General features: G+C 39.1%; 1 protein-coding gene across 1 annotated transcript in view; it reads left to right on the top strand.

Annotated features, from left to right (window-relative positions):
- The window catches only part of LOC126252096 (centrosomal protein of 290 kDa), a 187141-nt gene that overhangs the window by 124783 nt on the left and 39894 nt on the right, over positions 1-22464 (top strand). Inside the window, exons 19-24 of the mRNA XM_049952959.1 lie at positions 2975-3114; positions 12187-12352; positions 16921-17101; positions 18087-18240; positions 18821-18967; positions 21239-21415. Of these exons, the coding sequence (XP_049808916.1) occupies positions 2975-3114; positions 12187-12352; positions 16921-17101; positions 18087-18240; positions 18821-18967; positions 21239-21415 (965 nt within the window). The remainder of the gene's footprint in view (positions 1-2974; positions 3115-12186; positions 12353-16920; positions 17102-18086; positions 18241-18820; positions 18968-21238; positions 21416-22464) is intronic.

Here is a 22464-nt window from a genome sequence, read left to right as displayed (position 1 = left end):
TCACCCCAAATGACAATATTGTAAGCCGTGATGCTATGTCATGCTGGGGAGGGTAGCACATTCTCCGCTGCTGACTGTAGTGATGTCAGCTCCCCTGGCACCACTCTGAAGAGTGCCCAGAGGAGACAACTACTGTGGTACCACTCTGAAGAGTGACCAGAGGAGATGACCACTTTGACACCATTCTGATAAGAGCAGTTGGAGTGAATGGTAGTGGTAGTGACGGCTAGGTGGGCCCTGTGGAAACATTGCTGACAATAAAGAGGACTTTATTCTTTCTCTGCACATGCTTCATCCTGGTTCGGCGAGGCAAAACACACCTCATTATGTTGGGTCTGGCTGATGCTGATGCTTGGGCAGGGGCTTCCACTCCATTGACAGGATGCTACATAGGCACCCTGCAATGCTGATGGCAGGCCTGTGGGTGCTCAGCGGCCTCTGTAGGCCATGGTTGTGATGTCAGTGGCATACTACCGGTCTATCAGCACTGACACCTGGGATGGTCCCTCTTCCACACACTCAGCCACTGTGGAGACTTATGTGCATAGGATTCGACCCATTGCTCTCAGACAGGAGTCAGACAGCAGCTGGTGCTGTGGCACTAAGCCTCAGGGAGGACACTTGGCACTGGTGGCTGCAGGCACGGACAGCAGGTTGGTGGTGTTATGGCACCAAGTCCCTCAAGGAACTTAGTGTTGGCAGTGGCAGGTGGCAGTGGCTGCTGCTGGTTTATTCCTAAATTTTTCACTGTCCAGTGTGGCCTAGGTGTCGCGATGGTGCTGCTGAACTCTGGCAAAAGCAAGTGCCTCTGCCTCAAAATTCAGACATGTTTATATTGCTCTGAGATGCACTTGTTTCACTAAAATCTGGCACGTAATTAAGTCACCCATAACAAGAGTCTTGCCCTGATGTGGTGACATCACCCACCCCTCATGGTATGGTCATTTCCTCTGTATATTGCAGTTTTCCACTGAGTTTAGCTAGTCTTGTCTCGCAGTCCCTGTACAAGCACAGTAGAACGTCAATTAATAATAACTTTTGGGACCAAGGGGCAGTCGAAATGCAAAAAAAGTTCGGGTAATTAGGGGAGAATGAAACATGTCACTCACAAAGCTCAAAATAATGTAGTAAATCAAAATTAAATAAAAATAATTAATTTCTAATAAAGAGGAAAACAATAGAAAATTTTAGTCACAGCAAATCTATTTAGAAAGTGTAAAATGTTTTTTGTTTCAATTTCTTAAACCTTGACTTTGCAACTATGCCCCACCACTTCTTTGTGTACAATTTGTTCATAGTTGTAGTGGTTGGCTGTTATTACAAATATCGGAGGGCAGTCTCGAGCTCATTCTTTGCTGCTTTTGGTCCCCCCAACCCCCCCCCCCTCCCCCCCCCCCCTCCCCTCTTGCTCGGCACTATACTGTTGCGAAACAAAATCGATAAGCTGATCATTTCAAGTTCTTCATTCGTAACAGCTACAGTTTCATCTTCCACTAGCCATTTCTCTACATCACCAGGCTGTATATAATTCTGAAGAGTTTGCAGATCAGTGACTAAATCTCCAGTATCTGACTCATTAGTTTTGTGTAAGTTCTTGTTCTTGATTTAGGCTAGGACAAGCCTTCTTCCATGATTTTTGTGCAATTGTTTTCTTCAGTTCTTCTCAAGCTTTGGCAGCTGTGTAACTTGCATCATTTATGTTGAGGCTTTTCACTGTTTCAAAACGACCAAACCCATCTTCTGTTTTCTTGAAGAGAACAGTGACATATTGCCTCCTGTAAAGCCATTTTAACCACTCAATAACATCTTGATTCATTTGGTTGGGGGGAGGGAGGCAAAAACTTAGCTTTTATGTCACCTCATTAAGGTTCAGACTCAGAAGGGTGACTTGGGACTTGGCTAGCAATATCATGGCACGAGGTTGTAGGTTTATTGAGTAAAATCAATTGATAATGCTGGCACGCTGTTTGGTGCTGGTGCAGAGCACAGTGGAATGTCAGACACACGGTCGGATAATCTCAGGAGTCGATTAATTGAAGGTCAGATAATTGAGGTTCTGCTGTATGGTTATTCTGGACCATATACCGCCACTCTGTGGCTACCAATCCGCAGCTGCTAGTGCAATACTTCATGGCAACTTTCCCACTGTTTGTTATTACTTTTGCTATAAGACTTAATACTTTTGCTGTAAGACTTAATACTTTTGCTAGAAGACTGGGTTGCGACACTAGACATAAAAAGCAAGACGCTGCAGACCTATACTTAATGCAAATACACAAATACAGCGGTCAGCAAATACCTTTGAAACCCATAGTATTCAATGAGTTTAACTGTTCTTGGTCAGCTGTATCAGCTGGTAACCTCATGTTTAAATGATAGATAATGAGTTGAGCTGCCACCAGGAGAAGTGATGGAAAGCTGAATTGTTATGTGATTTAAATCCTCTATTGCTAATTCTTATATAAAGGCATGAAATGTGATGTAACACCAGTTTGGCAGAAGCTGATATGTTGTAGAGACTATGTGGATTGGATTGGTTACCAATTTGTAAAGATTTACTGCAATGACATGCTGTGGAAACCTTCACATGCACATAGATAAAGAGCATTCTTCTCCATAATAGACCATAGATCACAGATGGATGGAGCAGCATGATAAAGTGTTATAGATTCTGTTTAAGAAAGAATATTAGACAATTAGACGTTGATAGTAATTGTGCCTGAATGCTGAACAATGTTTGAACAACTATATTTATGTCCCTAGCACCCATTATAAAAGAAGGCAGCTTTTAGTGTTTTGTGAGACTTCTTTTGATCATATGATGAAACATTGGTCATTTTGAATTTGTTGCATTCCTTCGGCGTGAACTGGCCAACTGAAAATGTGAACTTAATGTGTTAATTTACCTCTTCATCTGTTAACAATAAGAAGTTGACTGTATAATGTTTTTTCGCATCATCTTTTTCTTCCGCAGATGATTCAGCAATTGCAAAGAACCAAATCCAGCTACTAGAAACTGAATGTGATTATCTTCGAGGCAAACTGCTCCATTGTGTAAGCCGTGAGGAGTATGAAGAATTACAGAAGGAAAAAGAGGATGCTGAGTATAAGATAGTAAGTAATTTAAGTAAAACTTTTTGTTGTTTATATCATCATGTTATTAATCCTGTCCCACTCATTAATTTCAACAGTTGTTAAGTATGTGGATGCATTGTGTCCGTTCTTTTGGATGTGTGTGAAAGAACAGACACTAAACTTTTATTTGATTTATTTGGCTCAATAGGCAATGAATCCACAAGCTTCAGTGTGGATGGACATTTTTGTTCAGTCTCCAGTAGGAATCTGAAATTAGCAGGCATGCAGGACACGATGGGGACTGTGGATACGTGATGCTAGGTGGGGATGTGACTCGGCCAGATAGTTTGCCGAGATAGTCCATGCATTTGTGATAAACACCAAGTCTGGGTGGCGCAATGATTAATGCAACTGCCCAGTAAGCAGGAGGTCCTGGTTTCAAGTCCCAGTCTGGCACACATTTTCATTCATCACTGCTACTTCTGAAAGTTGTGGAATTGTATATAACAAATACACACCAAGAAGCAGCTGATCTCATCAGTTCCTTCCCCTTCCTTTCCTTTCTCCCTCTCCATCTCCAGTTTACATAAATTGTTATGTAGAGGCCACAAACTGATCATAGTGCAGCTGATGTTTAAGAATGTGCAAAATCGGGTAACTGAAGATATTTGTTTGATGATAATGAAGATAGCTCAAAAGATTGTGTTCAGTAAAGATTTTGTACATTGAATTTTACAGAAGAATTTGAATGTATGCCACATAAAATTTTTGCCCAAGCTATCATCAAAGTGGAACTGAATGTTCTCTGTAATGAGATTTCACAAGATATGTTGGACACTACCATCCATGATCTTGAGTTTATAACACTGTCGTAACTGGATATGAGTCTTGGGTATATACATATGATCGTGAAACAGGAGCATAATCATTAAAGTTTTGGTTAAGTGACAACCAACAGCCATTAAGTACTTGAGAAAATGTTTATTAACCATCAGTTGTTTATTATAAACATATGAGTCTACCGGTTTGAGTCCCATGGAAGTCCACAATCAATAGTTAAGTGCAGCACCTATAGTAGGAATACTGCGTCACAGTGTATTATATCACTGTCGTGCTGTGTTACTATTGTAAGTGCTGCACTGTACTATTGATTGTGGGCTTTCATTATCATAACTTTGATGTTATATGAGTCCATAACGAACATGGAATATGAGGGACCAAAACCAGTAGACAGCTGATGGTTAATAATGCATTTTTTTAAGAGCACAGTCATCACAGTGGAAGTATTTCTTGTCTCCAGTATGAAAAAAGAAAAAAATGATCTGTTGAAACTCAAAGTGGTGGTTGATGTCTTCCTTGAATGCTGTGGAACTGTATATAACAAATTCACACACCAAGAAGACAAGCAGTGGCAAAATAACGCTATGAGAAATTTCTTCTTGATCTCCTTGCTACAAAAGATAAGACCTCTGGAATCCAGAAACTGGCAGCTACATCATGATATTGCCCCATTTATTACTGCACTTAATCCAGACTTCCTTAAAAACTACTAGCTGAGTTAACAGACAATCACAAAAAGTATTCATTGTGTGAATTCTGATTTTCTCCAAAGACATTATAGAGGTATGTGTGTGCTTCATGCATGTATATATTGTATGCATCTGGTTAGTCAGTAGGGAATATTAATCATCACTTGCAGAACATTTATTTGCTGAATAAATTTACTATCAAAAATCTGTATATGTTTGGCCATTATTGAAAAAATCACAAGTGCAATGCGAGAAGGAAGATAACATACACTAGCATATAGTGAGTCTAATGTTGGTGTTGAAAGAAGTGAGTTAAATAGCTGTTTGACAATCTACGCACATAAATACAATGTCTGCAGAAAGCAGAAGTGTTTTCAAGTGAATACAAAAATGTTTCTCTGTAACGATTCCATCTATTCCACAAAGTGAATTTTGATGATAAATATGTGGTCAATACAAAATTGTAAATGTCCAACCAATAGCTTCATGAACAGGCGACATGTTCATCATCACAAAGCTAGTTGTGACAATGAGCTGTGTTACAGGTAGTTTACCGGACAATGCAAAGAGAAGTTAGACAAGTGAAGCAAAGAGAGAGAATGGAAAGGGACAGAACTGAGAAAGGAAAATAAATACGCACATAGCAACAAAAGAGGAATAATCTGGTGTGTAGAGTGGAAGCATATCACAAGGAAAAATGAATCAAAGGAAGATGGAATGTGAAGCGTCCTTTGCCAAGTGGCGTGATTGGCTGAAGTGAGATATATACATTGCAATAACAACTGTTGATTATTGATACAGAAAACAGAACTTGAATACAAAGTCCATAGATGAATGTCCACAGAATTGAAGTACAGACAAAACTGTCTTTCCTAGACATTGCCTTAGATGCACCTTAAAAATGATACATATGGACCGTGGCAGGCAGTGGAGCAGGGGAAACGGAAGATGATTGTCATTATTGTCCAACCTGGCACTGGGAAAATGTCCTTGAGATGATGGCACTTCTGTGATGTCGGGTGCTAATAGTTGTAGGAGATGATGGCTCAGACGACAATAGCTTCCAGAGGGATGACCGTATTTTCAAGACATTGATCTTTGGAAGCTGTCAGAGGCGATGGCTCATACGATGACAGCTATGATGGGAAGATGTGCGGTGTGGCATGGCACCCGGGAGTGACAGATAGTTAGTGACAGGTGCTCAAGATGATGATGGCTCCGTACAGTGAGCTGCTGGTATGGCCAGTGTGAAGACCAGGTACATACTTCCTCAGCATGGTTCAGTGGCAGGCAGTCTTAATAATCTCCGGGGAAGGGTACGTTCATGGCACTGTGAGGGCACGTAATGTAGCATAGCGAAGGAGTGTCCTGCCTGTAGCACTCTCTGTCCCAACTGGTATGCTGCCTGTCAGTGAGGATGGTGCCCCTGAATGATGTGGCAGTTGCTGGTGGCTTAACTGTACACAGTACCATGACTTCAGTTTATAAACAATGTCCGTGGTGAGACATGTGCCATACTTGGCCCATGAAGCTTACACATTTGTACAGTGGTGCCCCCTGCATACACCACATCTCACCACCTTTAAAAACAAGTGGGGCAACTGTCTTAAAGAAGTGCCATACCCAAGGGAGGAGGCATAACACAGCTGCCAGCACTGATGGTACAAAACAACTTGCACAAAGCAACAACACAGTCAGTCACTGTGTAATCATGTGCCTGAGAACTAACCAGTACAATTCTAAGTATTATAGCTCAACCTTTCATACCAATAGCGCTGAATAGGACTGAAACACTATGCATAAAAAGAAGCCTAGACATGGCATGGACATTTGAGTAAGACTGCACAAGACTGCAGAGGTTGGAGTGCAGGACCAGTGACATCCGATACACAAGACTAGAGAAACACATAAACACTGCATAATAACTTCCAAAAGTGCAGACAAGGCACACGAGTATACTGAACCAAATTACTAATTAAAGCAAAAAATGATCCCAATAGAACAAACACGCTGAGTTCCCATTGAAGACTGGTAACTGGCCTCTGCGTGCAATAGTGGGCCGACTGGGCATAGGCGGGGCTTGCGGCAAAATTTCTATGAAGGCACAACCCAAGGCCCGGAAGGACACATGACACGACTGATGGTATCAGCAAGAATGGCGAGACTGTCAGCTGGGCCAGCAGCAACTACAGGAGCGGCCACTGGTACAGCTGTGGTGACACCAGTGGGTCAGCTGAGACAGGGCTGGTGATGTGTGGACTGACGATCGGACAGACGTGATTGCTGACAGGCTGAGTGACAACTTTGGGGGTTGCCCAAGAAAGGGCTGGCACTGACAGGACTGGTGAACTGACTGACATCATCACCAACAGACTTGGCAAATACAATAGGGCTGGCTGTGACAGGTCCAATGACATCTGGACTGACAAAAAGGCTGATGTCGCCACCAACATGCTTGGGAGTGCTGGCCATGAAAGGGCCAGCAACACTCAAACTGACAACTGGACTGATATTGTTGATGACAGGAGGGTTGCCAAGGGGAGGGCTTGCACCGACAGGAGGGAGTGCTGTGAAAGGGCTGGCTGTGACATGAGGGTTGGTCATGACAGGGCCAGTTCTGACAGGACAGATGCCGATGATGAGATAGTCAGTGTCCAAAGGCACCACAGGCAAGGTCTGATCTGAGAGTGGCAGAACTGCCACTATAGAACTCTGTGAACACATAATCGAGGGCTGCACCACACAACAACATTGCAAACAACCTGACTTAAGGTGACTCAGCTTGCTCCACAAACGAAACCTCTGATGCCCAGTCCAGACACTGTTCATGAACAAGCTCACTCGAACACCTTGGGGAAGACTTTCCAACATTAACCGTGAATGAGAAATGTGCACTGCTCAGCTGGAGGCAATAGTCCAACAAAAATTCACATAGAACTGTCCCACTAATAAGTCATAGTCGAAGTCCCCCAGACAAGAATCTGGAAGAAATTTAAAACACAAAAGAAAAATTTCTGTACCCACACTGGCTATAAAATGAGCACTGTATTACTCCTCTTTCTGACCATCAAACACCCAAAAAGGTAGCGTAGATGCGGGAGCGGCATACTGAGACGTGGCTGTAGTAGCCAAAATGTGAGTGAGCTGGGTTACATCCTGCAGCAGTTTCTGAATTCTTTGCACCTGTAACTGAACAACTTGAGACAAAGGCAGCTCTGATGATGGGACAGACATGATACAACAAAATGACACTCAAATCTTACACAAAAATAGACTGCCAGTGAACTGAAACCTGAGCCTTCAGTGACTGAAAACATGTCAGACCAAAAGCGTCAATTTAGAGAATTCACACTTGTGCAACACATGAACAAACCGCTTGAATTACTCAGAAAAAGAAGACAACATCTAAGAAACTCTTGCCACTAACCTGGATAGACTGAGGAACATTCCCCATAGTAAGACTTGTGGAATGTGATGACAACCACTGCCTTCAATCTGTGATAACACAAGAAGCATGAAAATACTTCGCCGTCAAAATGAATTAGCACTACCAAAAATCAATTTGGGTGATCGCCATTTGAACAAACTTAAAAAGGAAACCTGCTCTGTTAAAATGAACTGTTACTCATCAAGATACTATAACAGACCTGAAGAATATTGAAACATGAAAGCTTTATACCTCATCACCATTTCTGATGTATGGTGGATGAGAGAAGAGAAAACAATTTCAAAATGCACTTTTACCACATGTGAGAAACAAACTTGTCACCATTATTAATGTGTCCTATGCCGAGTGGTGCAACTGACTAAAGTGAGACACACACTTTCCATTAACAACTCATTATTATTGGTATGGAAAACATAAATCAAATACAAAGTCTGTGAATTATGTCCACACAACTGAAGTACAAACAGAAGTGCCTCTCCTCGATGTTACTTGAAAGGTACCTACACAGTGAAGCTCACAAGTCATGACAGATGGCAGAGCAGGAGGAGCAGAGGTTGATTGACATTAGGATCCAACCTGGTGCTTGTAGTATACCCTTGAGATGACAGTACATGCACAGTTGTCCGAGATGATGGGTCGAACTACGTAGCTGCTGGAGGGACAACAGTATTTCTGAGAGGTCGGGTATTGACAGTTGTCAGAGGCGATAGCTCAGATGACAATAGTTGCTGGTGTGATGTGTGGCGTGTCGTGGCACCTGGCAGTGGCAGGTTGTGGTCCTGAAAAGTGTCAGAGACAGGTGCTCCTGCCAAAGGCAGTGACTCCACTGGTGAGCTGCTGGTGAGGCCAGCATGAAGCCTGGTGATGTAACTCCCCAACATAGCCTGATAGTCTAAATAGCCCTGTGGAAGTATATCCGTGTGGTGCTGTGAGGACAAGCGATGTCATGTAGGGAGACAGTGCCCTGCCTGCAGTGCTTTCTGTCGTGACTGGCACTCTGCCTATTGGCGAGGTTGGTGCCCTCAGATACTGTGGTGATTGCTGGCAGCTTTATTGTACATAGTACCATGACTTCTATGTACAAACAGTGTCCTTGGTGATGCAGAGCCATATCTGGCCTGCAAAGCATGTTAGTGTGGTGACCAAAATATGGAGGGGACACCCCTGCATACAGTACAGAATATAAACATCTACACAAGGATAAGTTACTCTTCACCAAATAGAAGAAATGTTTAGCCGCAGACATACAATATTAGAGGTGAGGTGGATCTCTCTCTCTCTCTCTCTCTCTCTCTCTCTCTGTGTGTGTGTGTGTGTGTGTGTGTGTGTGTGTGTGTGGGTGCGCGGGTGCGCACGCATGCCACCCCTCTCGTCCCCCCTCTGCAGATGCCTATTGACATTGATTACATAAATGTGTCTGGGGCAAGACTGAGGAAGAAGCATTATCACTTTGTTCTGCATTATACACATAAACACATTCATGCTCTTCTACCTGGGTCTTTTAAATTGACACCTGTAACATGTTGGTAAACTTCAAACATAAATTGGTATGAGGGAGAAAAAAATTGGTTGCCAGATAATAATAGACTCGGAGAGATCTTCTATTCTGTTGGATGTGCTATGTAGTTTTGACTCACTTCATAATAGCACGATAACAGTACTGTCTGTTAACCTGTGGCGTATCTAAACTTTCCTATATGCCAGCTTAAGAATTTCTGTTGAGGATATAGCCTTGCATCCAGCCCAGCCCATCTAGATATATTTCATCCACTCACAAAACTAAACAAATAATCTAATAGGAATGTATTTAGTATACAGAAATTCTGTGTGAAATATGTGTTTCACTAATTCAAAAAGATGTGTTATATTGATCTATGGTTTTTAGGAAATCATGTTTGCACTCTGGGATCCAGATGATAAAATGTTTTGGAATTCTCATTGCTTATCATGGAGAAGACTGTTTTCTTCAAATAGTGGATTGTGTTAGAAACTTACAGCACACACATGTAGGTAATGTAGGGAAGCAATTTTGTGAGGTAATTCTGCTACCTGTACATTAGACCAGGGTGACTAGTGCTTTCTCTCAAAGAGTGGCTGCAGTTTTGTATTCCACAGAAATCTATATCAAGGTACCATTAGCTAAATTAGCTGCCAATTCCTAATATCATCTGAAAAATACTTTCATAGCTCTGAGTCTGCCATCTTCATTTACACAACTAAGACAAGTAACATCGTAATTCACCTTCACAGTGCCACTGCAATTAAATGGAAGCATATTTCTTAATTTACTTAGTGAAGAATCAACAAGCAACCGTTCATTGACAGTAGATCAGTCTACTTACTGTATTTACTCGAATCTAAGCCCCACTTTTTTCCCGGTTTTTGTAATTCAAATAACCGCATGCAGCTTAGAATCGAGTGCAAAGTAAGCGGAAGTTCTGAAAAATGTCGATAGGTGCCGCCACAACTAACTTTTGCCATCGAATATATGTAGCACTACACAGGCATGCTTTGCAGGCACAAAGATAAATACTGGTGCCAAGACCTCTGAGTCAGTAAATAAATTTTTAAAAAAAGGTGGAAGACGAGCTTTTTTCTCCGCCTCGAGTTTCGACCACTGCATTTTCATACATTATCCAACGAAGTAAATACAAATTCAGTATTGTTCATCTTCGAATGTAGCAGCATTTCAATGTAACATGAAAATCCGACTGGCAAGACTGTTTGGGATGTTTGTCAATATGGTCAACTCTACCTTCTGAATTTTTTCCTACCTGTGAGAAGAGATGGTTGCTAATAGGAACCTGATGAATTGTGAATCACATGCAGTATTCTCTTCACCATAAGAATAATACGATTATAAACATTTTGCCATGTATTCTTTCGTGTTTGCTGCTATCTCATCTAAATCCTATCTGCCTAATAAACTACGAAACTAGTGTGAGACAACAGCAAACACGGAAGAATATACATATCCTGTCATTTTTATATTCGTATTATTCTTATTCCTAATAGTGATACAGTCAGAAATGAAGCACGGCAATTGACTAGATTTTTAAATCTAAGATGACTCTAATTTCTGTACAGAATGTACTGTACAAAAGAGGCGTCTGCAAAGATTTTCAAACGGCGAAAAATTTTAGCTAAACTCTCGTTCTGAACATCTTATATCATACACAGTCTATTATTTGGTTCTTGTTGATCATTATCAAAGAAAGCAGCAGAAAAGCAGCAGTGTAAGTAAAAACAAATAGCAGTCTTTTGCCATTGTTTCGCTAATGAGACAATTCCTCTCTTTTTTTTTTTTTTTATCGTAAGCGGCAGTAGCGCGCACAAAAGCAAGTGATGCCGTGAGCGGCGACAGGTCGTAAACACACATTATCAGAATGTGACAAACAATGCATGACACAGTACAATAACGCATTTTCAGCTTAGAGTGATGTAAACACCTATAACAAAGAGAACAGCACTTATCAGATCAAAGAAAAATAAGCAATCGATTCAAACCAGACGAAGTACGTGAAAAAGGAAGGGTACCCATATAAATACGGATGGAGTGCGTGACACATAGCAATGGCTACCTGGTAAAGCTTAACTGCTAAGCTTATGACTCGAACCAAACTACTGCAGCTGTATCATCATTCATTCGACCTAAATTGTCTCATATTACAATGGACCAACTTTGTTTTGATTTGGAAGTGCGGCCTAAAACTTTTCTCTCCCTTGAATTTCGAGTCTCAAATTTCAGGTGCAGCTTAGATTCGGGAAAATTTTTTTTCCTTGATTTCGAGTCTCATTTTTCAGGTGTGGCTTAGATTCGAGTGCAGCCTAGATTCGAGTAAATACGGTAAACTATTTTGCAGCTCTCACTGTTTCCTTAAAGATCCTTAAATAAACTGCCATATCTCTTATTCATTACCAGCAGGAAGTCAGTAGCCATCAAGATCTTCAGATAAATATAAGGAAGTTTTTAGACATGAAACATCAGAAGGATAAGAAGTGAAGTGCACTTTTACTGCACTTATATAATAGTACATGTTAATTCATTATAAACTATCAGCCTGTTTGTACAATTGAAAAAAATGATTTTATTATATTTAATCTGACACTACTAAGTATAAAATGCGTTTTCAGGTAACTTTAGAAATGGAGAAACAAAAACTGCTGGAAGGATTTGAAATGGCAGAATGTGAAATAAAGAAGCAAAAATTTACCGAGAAACTTGACAGAGATTGTTTCAGTGCATTGAAGCAACTAATTTCAAAACTCCAATCAGATAGTGATGATAAGGCAGAAATTGGTGAGTATAATAGTAGAAGAAAGTAGAAAGGAAATAAAGTGAAAAGGCAATAGTGGAGGATAAAGATGTCAATATAAATAGTGAGTTTTACAAAAAGAGTGACAAATGGTATATTGGAGTATAATCATTTTAGACACTGTGATGATGTTTGTTGTCCATTGGACCATAGTTTTTACATAATAATAAACCACTTTGTGTCACAATGAGAGCCACATGCAAGCAAACAAGATCATTGCCTCTAGAGAAAAATATAAAAATTCTGTTTTCAAATACCAAACTTATTTGCGGGTCATGATTTTCTTAACCTTCTTGCCAGTGTTTATATCTATCCATTATGTGCATATTTAAAATAAATAAATGTACTCCTTTGGTCTGTTTTAATTAACTGAACCGTTTGTGATGTTTGCTAGGGATACGTCTGCACATAATAACTTCTGAGCTGTGACTATTATTAAACTAAATTTGTCATATTCACCTTCCTCCTTGAATTATATTTTCTTCACATCCTGGGGCTATTTAATGTTGCCCATGTACTTATAATATTGTCCTTCTTGTCAAATCTGTTAGCTTTCTAACAATACTGCAGACAATACACAATATGTGTCTGAATAAGGAACCTGCAGTGCCCCATACTAACATGTGCAGGTATCATTTTGTGACTCTTGGCTCTCAGCATGTGTTATCAAGTGGCCAATACATAAAGTGTTCGCTTATCCATCAGGCTGACAGATTCTGTCTTATATATATATACAAGCAACATAAATTCACAAGCCATTAGGTCGTCTATGTGATACTTAACTCCTTTTAAATTGCTCAGTTTGCACTTAGATCTTAATGAGACCACTGTTCATTGGAATGAGATGCAACAGGCCCAGAAGTGCTACCCACCACTGTAGGGGTAGTATCTAAATGAAACTGTGAGAGCAATATTTGTTCTGTCACACACTTTTTCATTATGATTAGAATTATTATCTACTTGCGGCACTACTTATGATTGTAGTAAAGTGACTAAGGAGAAAATAATAATAAAAAGAGTCAGATAATTTTGATCACATAGTCTATCCCAGAAAACAAAAATTGCAGAGACCACAACAGATCATGCAGGAAACTAAATAAATTGAAAGGTATAATGAGCATGGAGTAGATAGATGCATTGAATAAACTCTTGAGTAGACGATCCAATAGCACTCTCACTGGGACATCAGGCTTATGTATCTTCAGTAGCCCATATAATCTAGGAGAGTAAGCTTCCAATATGAGTTTTACGGACAAACCGAAGGAGTAGCCATGGGCAGCCCTCTTAGTCCAACTGTTGCTAATATATTCATGGAATCTTTTGAACCGCAGGTGCTGCAGTCTGCCAGTAAAAACCCTTTGAACTGATATCGGTATGTGGATGACACTTTTGTGGAATGGAATCACGGTGAAGAGGAATTGTATGGTTTCTTGGTGCACTTAAATAATATTAATCCAGAGATACAATTTACTATGGAGAAAAAGAGCAATGGACAACTAAATTTTTTGGATGGATCAGTAATGAAATAGGCAGATGGGAGTCTAGGGCATAAAGTGTACAGAAAAGATACACACACCGACCGTTGCCTCCATAAAGATTAGAACCATCATCCCAGGCAGAAGAGAGGTGTCTTTAAAACATTGGTGAACAGAGCTAATAAGATTTGTGAGCCAGTTTATTTGCAAAATGAACTAAATCATTTGCTAACGGCTTTTAAGAAAATTGGATACGCTGACAAAGAGATAGATTGAGCACTTCATCCCAGAAGAAAAGTGTCTAACAACATTCAGCAACAACAACTGTCAGCTGGAAAAGTTTTTCTTCCAATTATTTGCAATATTATGGGCCATATTGCGAAAGTTATGGCCAAGTTTCAAGTTGAAATAATCTTTAGACCCACCAAGAAGGTTAGTGAGTGTTTTAAGATTGACGAAAGACCCACAACACCGCTTAGCAACTCCTGAGGTGTATAAAATTCTGTGTATCTGTGGGAAGGTTTATATTGGAACAATGAAAAGAAGTGTCAACACTCGCTTAACCGAACACAAAAAGAACTGTCGACTAGGACATACCAACAAATTAGCTGTAGCTGAACATGTTTTTAAAGACAGTGATCATGAAATCAAATTTAGTGAGATGAGCATGCTAGCCAGAACATAGCATTGTTATGCACGTATGTGTAGAGAAGCTATAGAGATTCAGAAACACCAGTATAATTTTAACGGAAAAGAGGGAGGCTTAAAGTTAGACAAGATATGGTAGTCGACTTTGCACCAATGATTGTGACAGTCAATTCCCTTTGATCGAGAATAATGATGTTAGAGATAGATTTACAGTCGGCCACACATGACATATGTTGGTGGCCTCTATGCACTCTATATAAACAGGACCTCCATGGTCTGGCAGCCAATTGTTGACTCACCTCGGAAGAGATGTTGCCCGCAGTTGGCAACAAAATGTATGGAAGAAGAAGTTTTACAGATCGACCATGGCCTCTCAGCTTGGAAGTTTTAACTAATGATGATTCTGGCCATGAAAGCCTACATTTTATGATTCATATCATATTTGTTCACAGGTGTTTTTCAATTCTTTGAAATTACTGCAGGTTGTCTTCTCATCTTAAGCAAATTATACCGTATCATCCATAACTGTAATGCATATCATCTTCCTTCCATTTACTGATACTCCTCCTCCATTCTGAACATATATACATATTATTTTTATAGGCACATGAGGAGCAAGAAATGTGATGAACTACATCCTTGCTTTGCACTCCAGCCAATTTTAATTACTTCTTTCATTTCTTCTCCAGTTCTTATGTTTACTTGCTGTACTACATACAAATCGTATTAACTTTCTCTGTTACCAGTCAATGCCAAACTTCTCTAGTGTCTCCATAACCTTTATCCATTTTACTCTATCAAATAAATTTTATAGACTCCTAACTGCAGCATTTCTTAACACAACAATCACATCCTATTTCCCATTTCCTTTTCTGGCTGCAAATTATTCAGTTTTCAGCTCTCTTTAAGTTTTGACTGTAGGTTGTATTTAAAAATTCGTAACAGAATTTTGGGGACATGAGATACAAAGCAATAGTTCTATATTATAAGCATTGCTTTCCTTTAGGATTGGCACTATCATAATCTTGGTGAAATAATGAAGCCAGTGTCCCTTCATATAAGTGATGTTGCTTAAGTGCAACAGTTCCAGTTTCCCTACACTTATAACTTTTGATAAATTCTATTGGGATTTCGTTTCATCTCCCACTTTTCCATGTCTTGTTTCTTTAATATCTATCTCTATGTATTTCATCCAGATTGGAAAGTCCTTGTCCTCTTCAGTGATGGCAATTTCCTTGCTGTAACTGTCTTCTACTGTCCATATTGCTTTAGAATTGTTCTGCATGAAGTCTACCTTCTTGATAGATTAAATCATAATGCTTCCTCCTTTCTAGAACTTCTGTCATGATACATTTTTGGCACAACCAAGCTTCTTTTCAGTTTCTTCTGTAAATTTGTTAATCATTTGCCCTTTTTTTGTGCTGTATTTTTCCACATTATGTTCTTTTGTTCATGGTTTTCAGCTTTTTACAGTAACCATAGTTTCTTTATTATATACTTCTCCTTAAATCCTAGTTTTCCTCTTCTACTTTTTGTATGCAGTTATTTAACTGATGGATCCAAAAGTTTCTTGCTACACAAACAGCTTTCATTCTAACATGTCGTCAATAGGTAAACACATACAGTTTCACTTTCCTCATATTTGGTGGTGACAAAACATTGTAACAGTAAAATCTAACTGCATGTTATATTTTCATTGCTATGGTGACTTGTATGAGCCTTAATTGTAATGGTATTACTTGATGGTATACTCTCTTTTAACTCCATATTATTTCAGTTGAATAGAAAATATTATGATAAATATATCTAAAACAAAGATCATGTAACTTACCAAACGAAAGCGTTGGTATGTTGATAGACACACAAACAAACACAAACACACACACAAAATTCGAGCTTTTGCAACCTAAGGTTGCTTCATCAGGAAAGAGGGAAGGAGAGGGAAAGACGAAAGGATGTGGGTTTTAAGGGAGAGGGTAAGGAGTCATTCCAATCCTGGGAGCGGAAAGACTTACCTTAGGGGGGAATATGTGCGGATGGATATGTGCGTGTGTGCGAGTGTATACCTGTCCTTTTCTTCCCCTAAGGTAAGTCTTTCCAGTCCCAGGATTGGAATGACTCCTTACCCTCTCCCTTAAAACCCACATCCTTTCATCTTTCCCTCTCCTTCCCTATTTCCTGATGGAGCAACCTTAGGTTGCGAAAGCTCGAATTTTGTGTGTGTGTTTGTGCTTGTTTGTGTGTCTATCAACATACCAACGCTTTTGTTTGGTAAGTTACATCATCTTTGTTTTTAGATATATTTTTCCCACGTGGAATGTTTTCCTCTATTATATTCATATCTCAAATATTATGATAACAAATATAAGAAACAAGATTTGTTTTACCCTACTCCTGCATTGCATAACACTGGGTGGTAAATTTTCCAGCAAAGCTGGGGCAAGAGCTTCTGGCAACACAACAAAAAGAAAAGTCATATGAAAATATAATTCAGCAGCAGAAGAATGAGATAGTCAAATTACAGTTAGTAATTGTGGCAAATCAATCTCAGTTACATGAGAAAGAAGAGAGTTTATCCAAAGTACGAGATGAGCTTAACTCAAGGTGCAGGTAATGTTTTTGTATGGGATGATCTTCAATTTCATGAAGCACATTTGTAATGCACTATTCTAGTATTTTAATCGTGCTTAGTGTGAAACTATACACTGCTATTTGCACTTGAAAGTACAAACTGAAATTAGACCTATATGCGATTGCAGTCTTTCTCGGCGTATTCCAATGATGAATTCTTCTTGGCTGATAACCTGAGAAGAATTCATCATTGAAATTAGACCTGTCATTAATTAACAGGAAAAAGCTTTGTTGTAACCAATTAGAACAACTATGATTCAGAATGACAGTGTCATAAATACTTAGATTGACTTTTGAAATGTGTGAACCATAGGATACTTTTATTTACTCTTGAATTGGGTCCAGCAGATACAAATTCTACTTTTTTAAGAGCAGTAAAAACAAAATAGACCAAGGAAAAAAAACGTATATCTTAAAAAAGTACAGGTGATGCAATATTTTTCAACCACTTTTAAAGCTCATATCACTCAAGTTTTGGCTATTATTGTTGCTGCTGCTGCATTTTGTTGAAGTTTTCTATGACTTACACTCTGTTATGAACAGAATGGCAATAACTGCTAGTCTGTTGCTTGCCTTCATTTTTCTTTTTAAGTTTCTGTTCAGATACTTTTCTCACCCAATGTACAAATATTTGAAGTTGATACATCTTTTAGAGATTTTACTGTTTTTGTAGCATTTACTTCGTGTCTGCACAAATTCATTCTTTTCCATTAACGTTTTTCATTTGAGCCCACTTCATTCTGTGTGTACTATATTCATCACACTATGTAACATAATGTTTAGCATTAACTAATTTTGGAGGTATTTTATCACCAAGTGTCTTTTTTTTTTTTAGTGGTAATGTGAGCCATGGGTTAAGAAGGGACATGGACATGGGAGTTCATTGTTTGAGCAAAATTTTATAATGAAATGTGACTTCTCATATCATATTTTTATTATTCTGTCTAAATGGTTTTATTTTTAGGGTGTTAAACCAAATAATTGAGAATTTGCACAGCTGTCTGTCAAATTCAGAAACAGGCAAGAATGAGGAACGGGTCTCAGAACCAGCTGTTCCTGTCCACAGTATGCCAGTTCCTTTACCACGAAAACGTCTCCCTGATATGGAGATTCTTCAGGTATTGAATTTTTTTTCATATTTTCTGTGAATCTCATAATTTCTGGTCTCACTGAATGTATCAGGTTACTCTTCTTTCGTTTTCTTTAATCAATGACATCTTCCTCCTCCTCCTCCTCCTCTTCCTCCTCCTCCTCCACCACCACCACCACCACCTCTGCCTCCATCTCCACCTCTTTCTCCTCCCTGATTTGGCTGTTAAGCCTTTGAGATTCGGACAAATCCATTTGTTATATTATGTTAAAGCAGAAAATAATCCCAGGACAGTCCAGGCTCTCTTAGTTATCCGAATTCAGATATTAGCCTTTAATTCTACCTGAACAAGTCTAAAATAATTTTGTCCATTATGTAATTCTCTTTGATAGTATTTCAGTGACAGGTAATTTAAATGAGTGTCAACTTAAAACTATGAAATGTAAGTGACAAAAAGTGTGTCTTCTTCACCTTCCATCAGTTCTTCTTGCAACTAATTCAAATGTTTTATAGTGATTGTTTGAGTAGTAATTTACTAATAAATGACTTTTTATGTGTTAGTACCCTTTGTTAATTTTTGATAGCATTTGATGTTTGGTTTTCTCCAGACAAGGAATAATGACCTGGAAAAGCAATGCAAGGATCTGGAAAATAATTTAGTAAGTCAAAGACAAGTCATTATGTCACTGGAAAAAGAGAAGGAATGTTTAAAAAATGAATTAGTGGATGCTCAGAAGGAATGGAAGACAACTGAGGTACGATAATATTTTAAGTATTTAGCTTTCTTTTGGTAATGAAGTTGGTGGCTTGTTCATAAATATTATTTTGTGAAATGGATATTGTGTTAACACTTAGCTCAAAAGATGCATTAACATTTGTGTTGTATTACATAATTACATTACTTATTGTTGTCCATGCCCTCAGTTAAGATATGTATACACAACAATTCGCTGAATCTCCAGTTGGAGTACAAAAAAAATTCTAATACAGGATAATTAGTCATGTCCTGGATGATCAAGAAATATCTGTTACTTGAGGTAAAGGGGAACATTCACATTAAATAAATCAATGATGAGAAAGTGTTTTAGTGGCCACCAGAAATTGAGAAATTTTTATAATAGTCATTTGAAGTTGTCAAGGATTATGATGTTACAATGACATCACAGTTCATATAGGGGACTGATGTCTCATTTTTATTGTAAATATCCTCTCTTCCAGATACCATGTTTTTCACCACATTTGTGTACCCTTTGTAATCCAAAATGTAATTTTATTGGTGCAGTTTTACAGTCAGGGCATATTAATAATAGATAACGTATCATCTTGGCTGTTATAATTGTCAGTGAGCCTTTTGAACATCAGTCTCTGGTGTCCCCGCCTCAGGTCGATAACCTTGTGCCATACATGTTTCATCTGCTACATGAAGTGCGCCACAGCATCAGTGATCACAAGTTTCGGGAACAAACAGAAATAAACACACAGAAATATATTCTATACATCTTAAATAATGCTAAATGCTGAAATCATTCAGTTACTGTCACTAGAGGAAATACTTTGGTGTGCATGACAATGTTTGTAACCTAAATGTTCACCTGTCACATTATGTTTCCCAAAATTCTGTGTCACAGCAATTCACCAGCTGCTAACTGCTGTTAGAAGAAAAGTAAAAATGATGTTGTTGGCTAGGAACCCCCCCCCCCCCCCAAACAGGTTGTTTGGCTACTAATTGGAAAGGCTTTCCTCCCTCACACATAATTTGTCTGTCCAATGCAGGAGATTGTGCTAAGCACGTCTAGAGTTTTTAGTTTCATGTTTGTGTTGTTGATGATGAATAGAAAGAGAATTGTGTTGCCAGCATATAACCTACGCATCTTGAACAGTATCAAGGAAACTGCTGAGCTCAATGTCTCCATCTAATTAGTGAATCACTGCCAATAGTGCCATATGCCATCATTTTGTTAGGCATTGTAGAGAGATTTGGCTTTAACTAGAACACTGACACAAAATCTGGTGATCAGGAGCTGTAGGTACATTACCACCTGTCTTCCCACTATTGGCCTAATACTAATGATGAAAATGTCTTGGCCTGATTACCTACTCGCTGAGGACCACGAAACAGGCATGCATTAGCAACCTTTTCTATGAAGGCGGTTTGCTATCACAAAGACATGCATAAGTGAATGTAATCAATACACATTTAATTTTAATGAATTGTTGTCATTGTATAACTAAGCAGATTCTTTGTACCGTATAACTGCATAACCAACCCTAAATTTGATGAAAATTATTAAAATGCTACTTTTCTCCTAGACAGGTTTTCAGCACTTACCTCAACGATTCTTGTTAATTTTTTCTGACTTTCACAGACAGTTCACAAATGATTAAAATGGAGATAGGGGAAAAATCTTGCAGTTACCAAGCAATGTCAAACTGATATGCAAACAAAATCAGCTGGTATCTGCAGCAGTTTCATCTATTAAAAGTGAGAAAAAAGTTGTAGTAAATGGATCTATTTAAGATAGACAATTTAATCTCACATATCTGGGTCAAAGACGTGGAAACAGTACAGGGTGAGAAATCATTGGTATCATTCTGCAGCTGTTTGGTACTCAAAATTATTGCTATAGTTAAGAATTTACATAGAAAGAGCTGAATTTGTGGCTCTGGGGAGGAAATTCATCATAGAATGAAGTTCCAAAACACTGGTCAAAAAGAATTCAACAGCAGTGACTTATTGTGAAAAATAGAAAAATTATTAATTGCAATCTTCATAAGTTTTCCACATTTGCATAATTATCATTTACATTTCTATGATAAGTTTGAGCTGTTTTATGCCATACATTTTCTTTAACACTTTGTACAGGAGTGAATTAATTGTGATAGTTCCAAACTTGTGAAACATGTGAGTTCATCAGTAAAATAGTACAAGCTGTATAAACAATGTTATTTATTCTTTTGCATTAGCTGTAACTGTTATTGTAAATATCTTTCTACTTATTGTGGGAATACTGTGAAATCTACCACAGGAGACTTTGCAGCAACAACTAAAGGACCTGAAAGAAAGCTTAACAGAAGACCCATCCAATGCAGAAAAAGAGAAGACTGAAATAGCAACACAGTTCCCAGAGACACCCACAGAATGTCAATCAGAAATGAATGTTTGTGCAAAAACATTAGAAAGCAAATCAGTCCAGACGATAGAGGTATGTAATTAACATTACAATTTACATTGTGCTTTGCTGAAAGGAACTGCTATATCTTAAGAATGCACATCCAAACAGTTTACGCAGGTCATTATTCTAGAATTCTTGCATGAAATAAGCTTATCAAACAAGATATCAGTCACTTTTACCCTTACAGCTTGGTAACACCTCTCTCCATCACAATAACAACAGTCATGTGCAGTGTCATGGACTCTACGTCAACATCCCCAATGTCCATGGCCTTCTCACCATTGAACACTATCTTTCCCACTGTCCATCTTACTCCAGACCTACAGCATTCTTCCTGGTATCTGCAGTACCAGCATCTACACTCTGACTGGACTGCAACTGCAAATTGCAGTGATTGCTCTGCTGTTCCCGATTTGGAGTAACTGCATACTGGTGCCAGTCTGACGAATCCTCCTCGGCAGGCACCGCCTTTCGGACCTAAGCCGTGGACTGTGCCTCACTATTACAGCTCCATCATACACCTTCAATGTAGTTACCATCTTGCTGATATCTCCTCCAGTAACTCCCTAAGTAGTTACTTGCTAAGTGCTATGTAATCAACATAGACTGTATAGATGCTGCTTCTTCCTATAACTGTATGCTGAATAAATGTGTGATAGCTACCAATCTACTTGATGCTGTTTTATCTGTATTTATTGAACCACAGTACATGATAGATTGGCAATGAGGATAGTTATGGCCCCACAGTAATCTCTTCCGTTGCACCATCTGGCTGCTGCCACCTCCAGCTCTGCCTGAAGCTGCTCTTCTCGAGGTGGTACTGTTCAGACAAAGGAATTGCAGTGAGATCACACATTTTTTGTGGGTTCCAGTGTGGCGGTGACGTGCGATATTTTTGCCCTCAGGTATACTCAATGAAGGCGTGCTTGCCAATTAGATCTGCTGTCCTTGCCTGTTTGTCTCCAGTGCTGCCACTTTCAGTTCTTGTCCTGTTATTAGCACCATGCTCTCTGTTTGCCTCTGGTCCTGCCTCTAGTCATTTTCTGCTCTGGACTTAGCATGGCTTATGCTCTCGACAT

This window comes from Schistocerca nitens, chromosome 1, assembly GCF_023898315.1.
Source record: "Schistocerca nitens isolate TAMUIC-IGC-003100 chromosome 1, iqSchNite1.1, whole genome shotgun sequence".
NCBI classification, from domain to species: domain Eukaryota; kingdom Metazoa; phylum Arthropoda; class Insecta; order Orthoptera; family Acrididae; genus Schistocerca; species Schistocerca nitens.
Note: the sequence above shows the minus strand (reverse complement) of the source record. Positions and strands in the feature narration are given on the sequence as shown.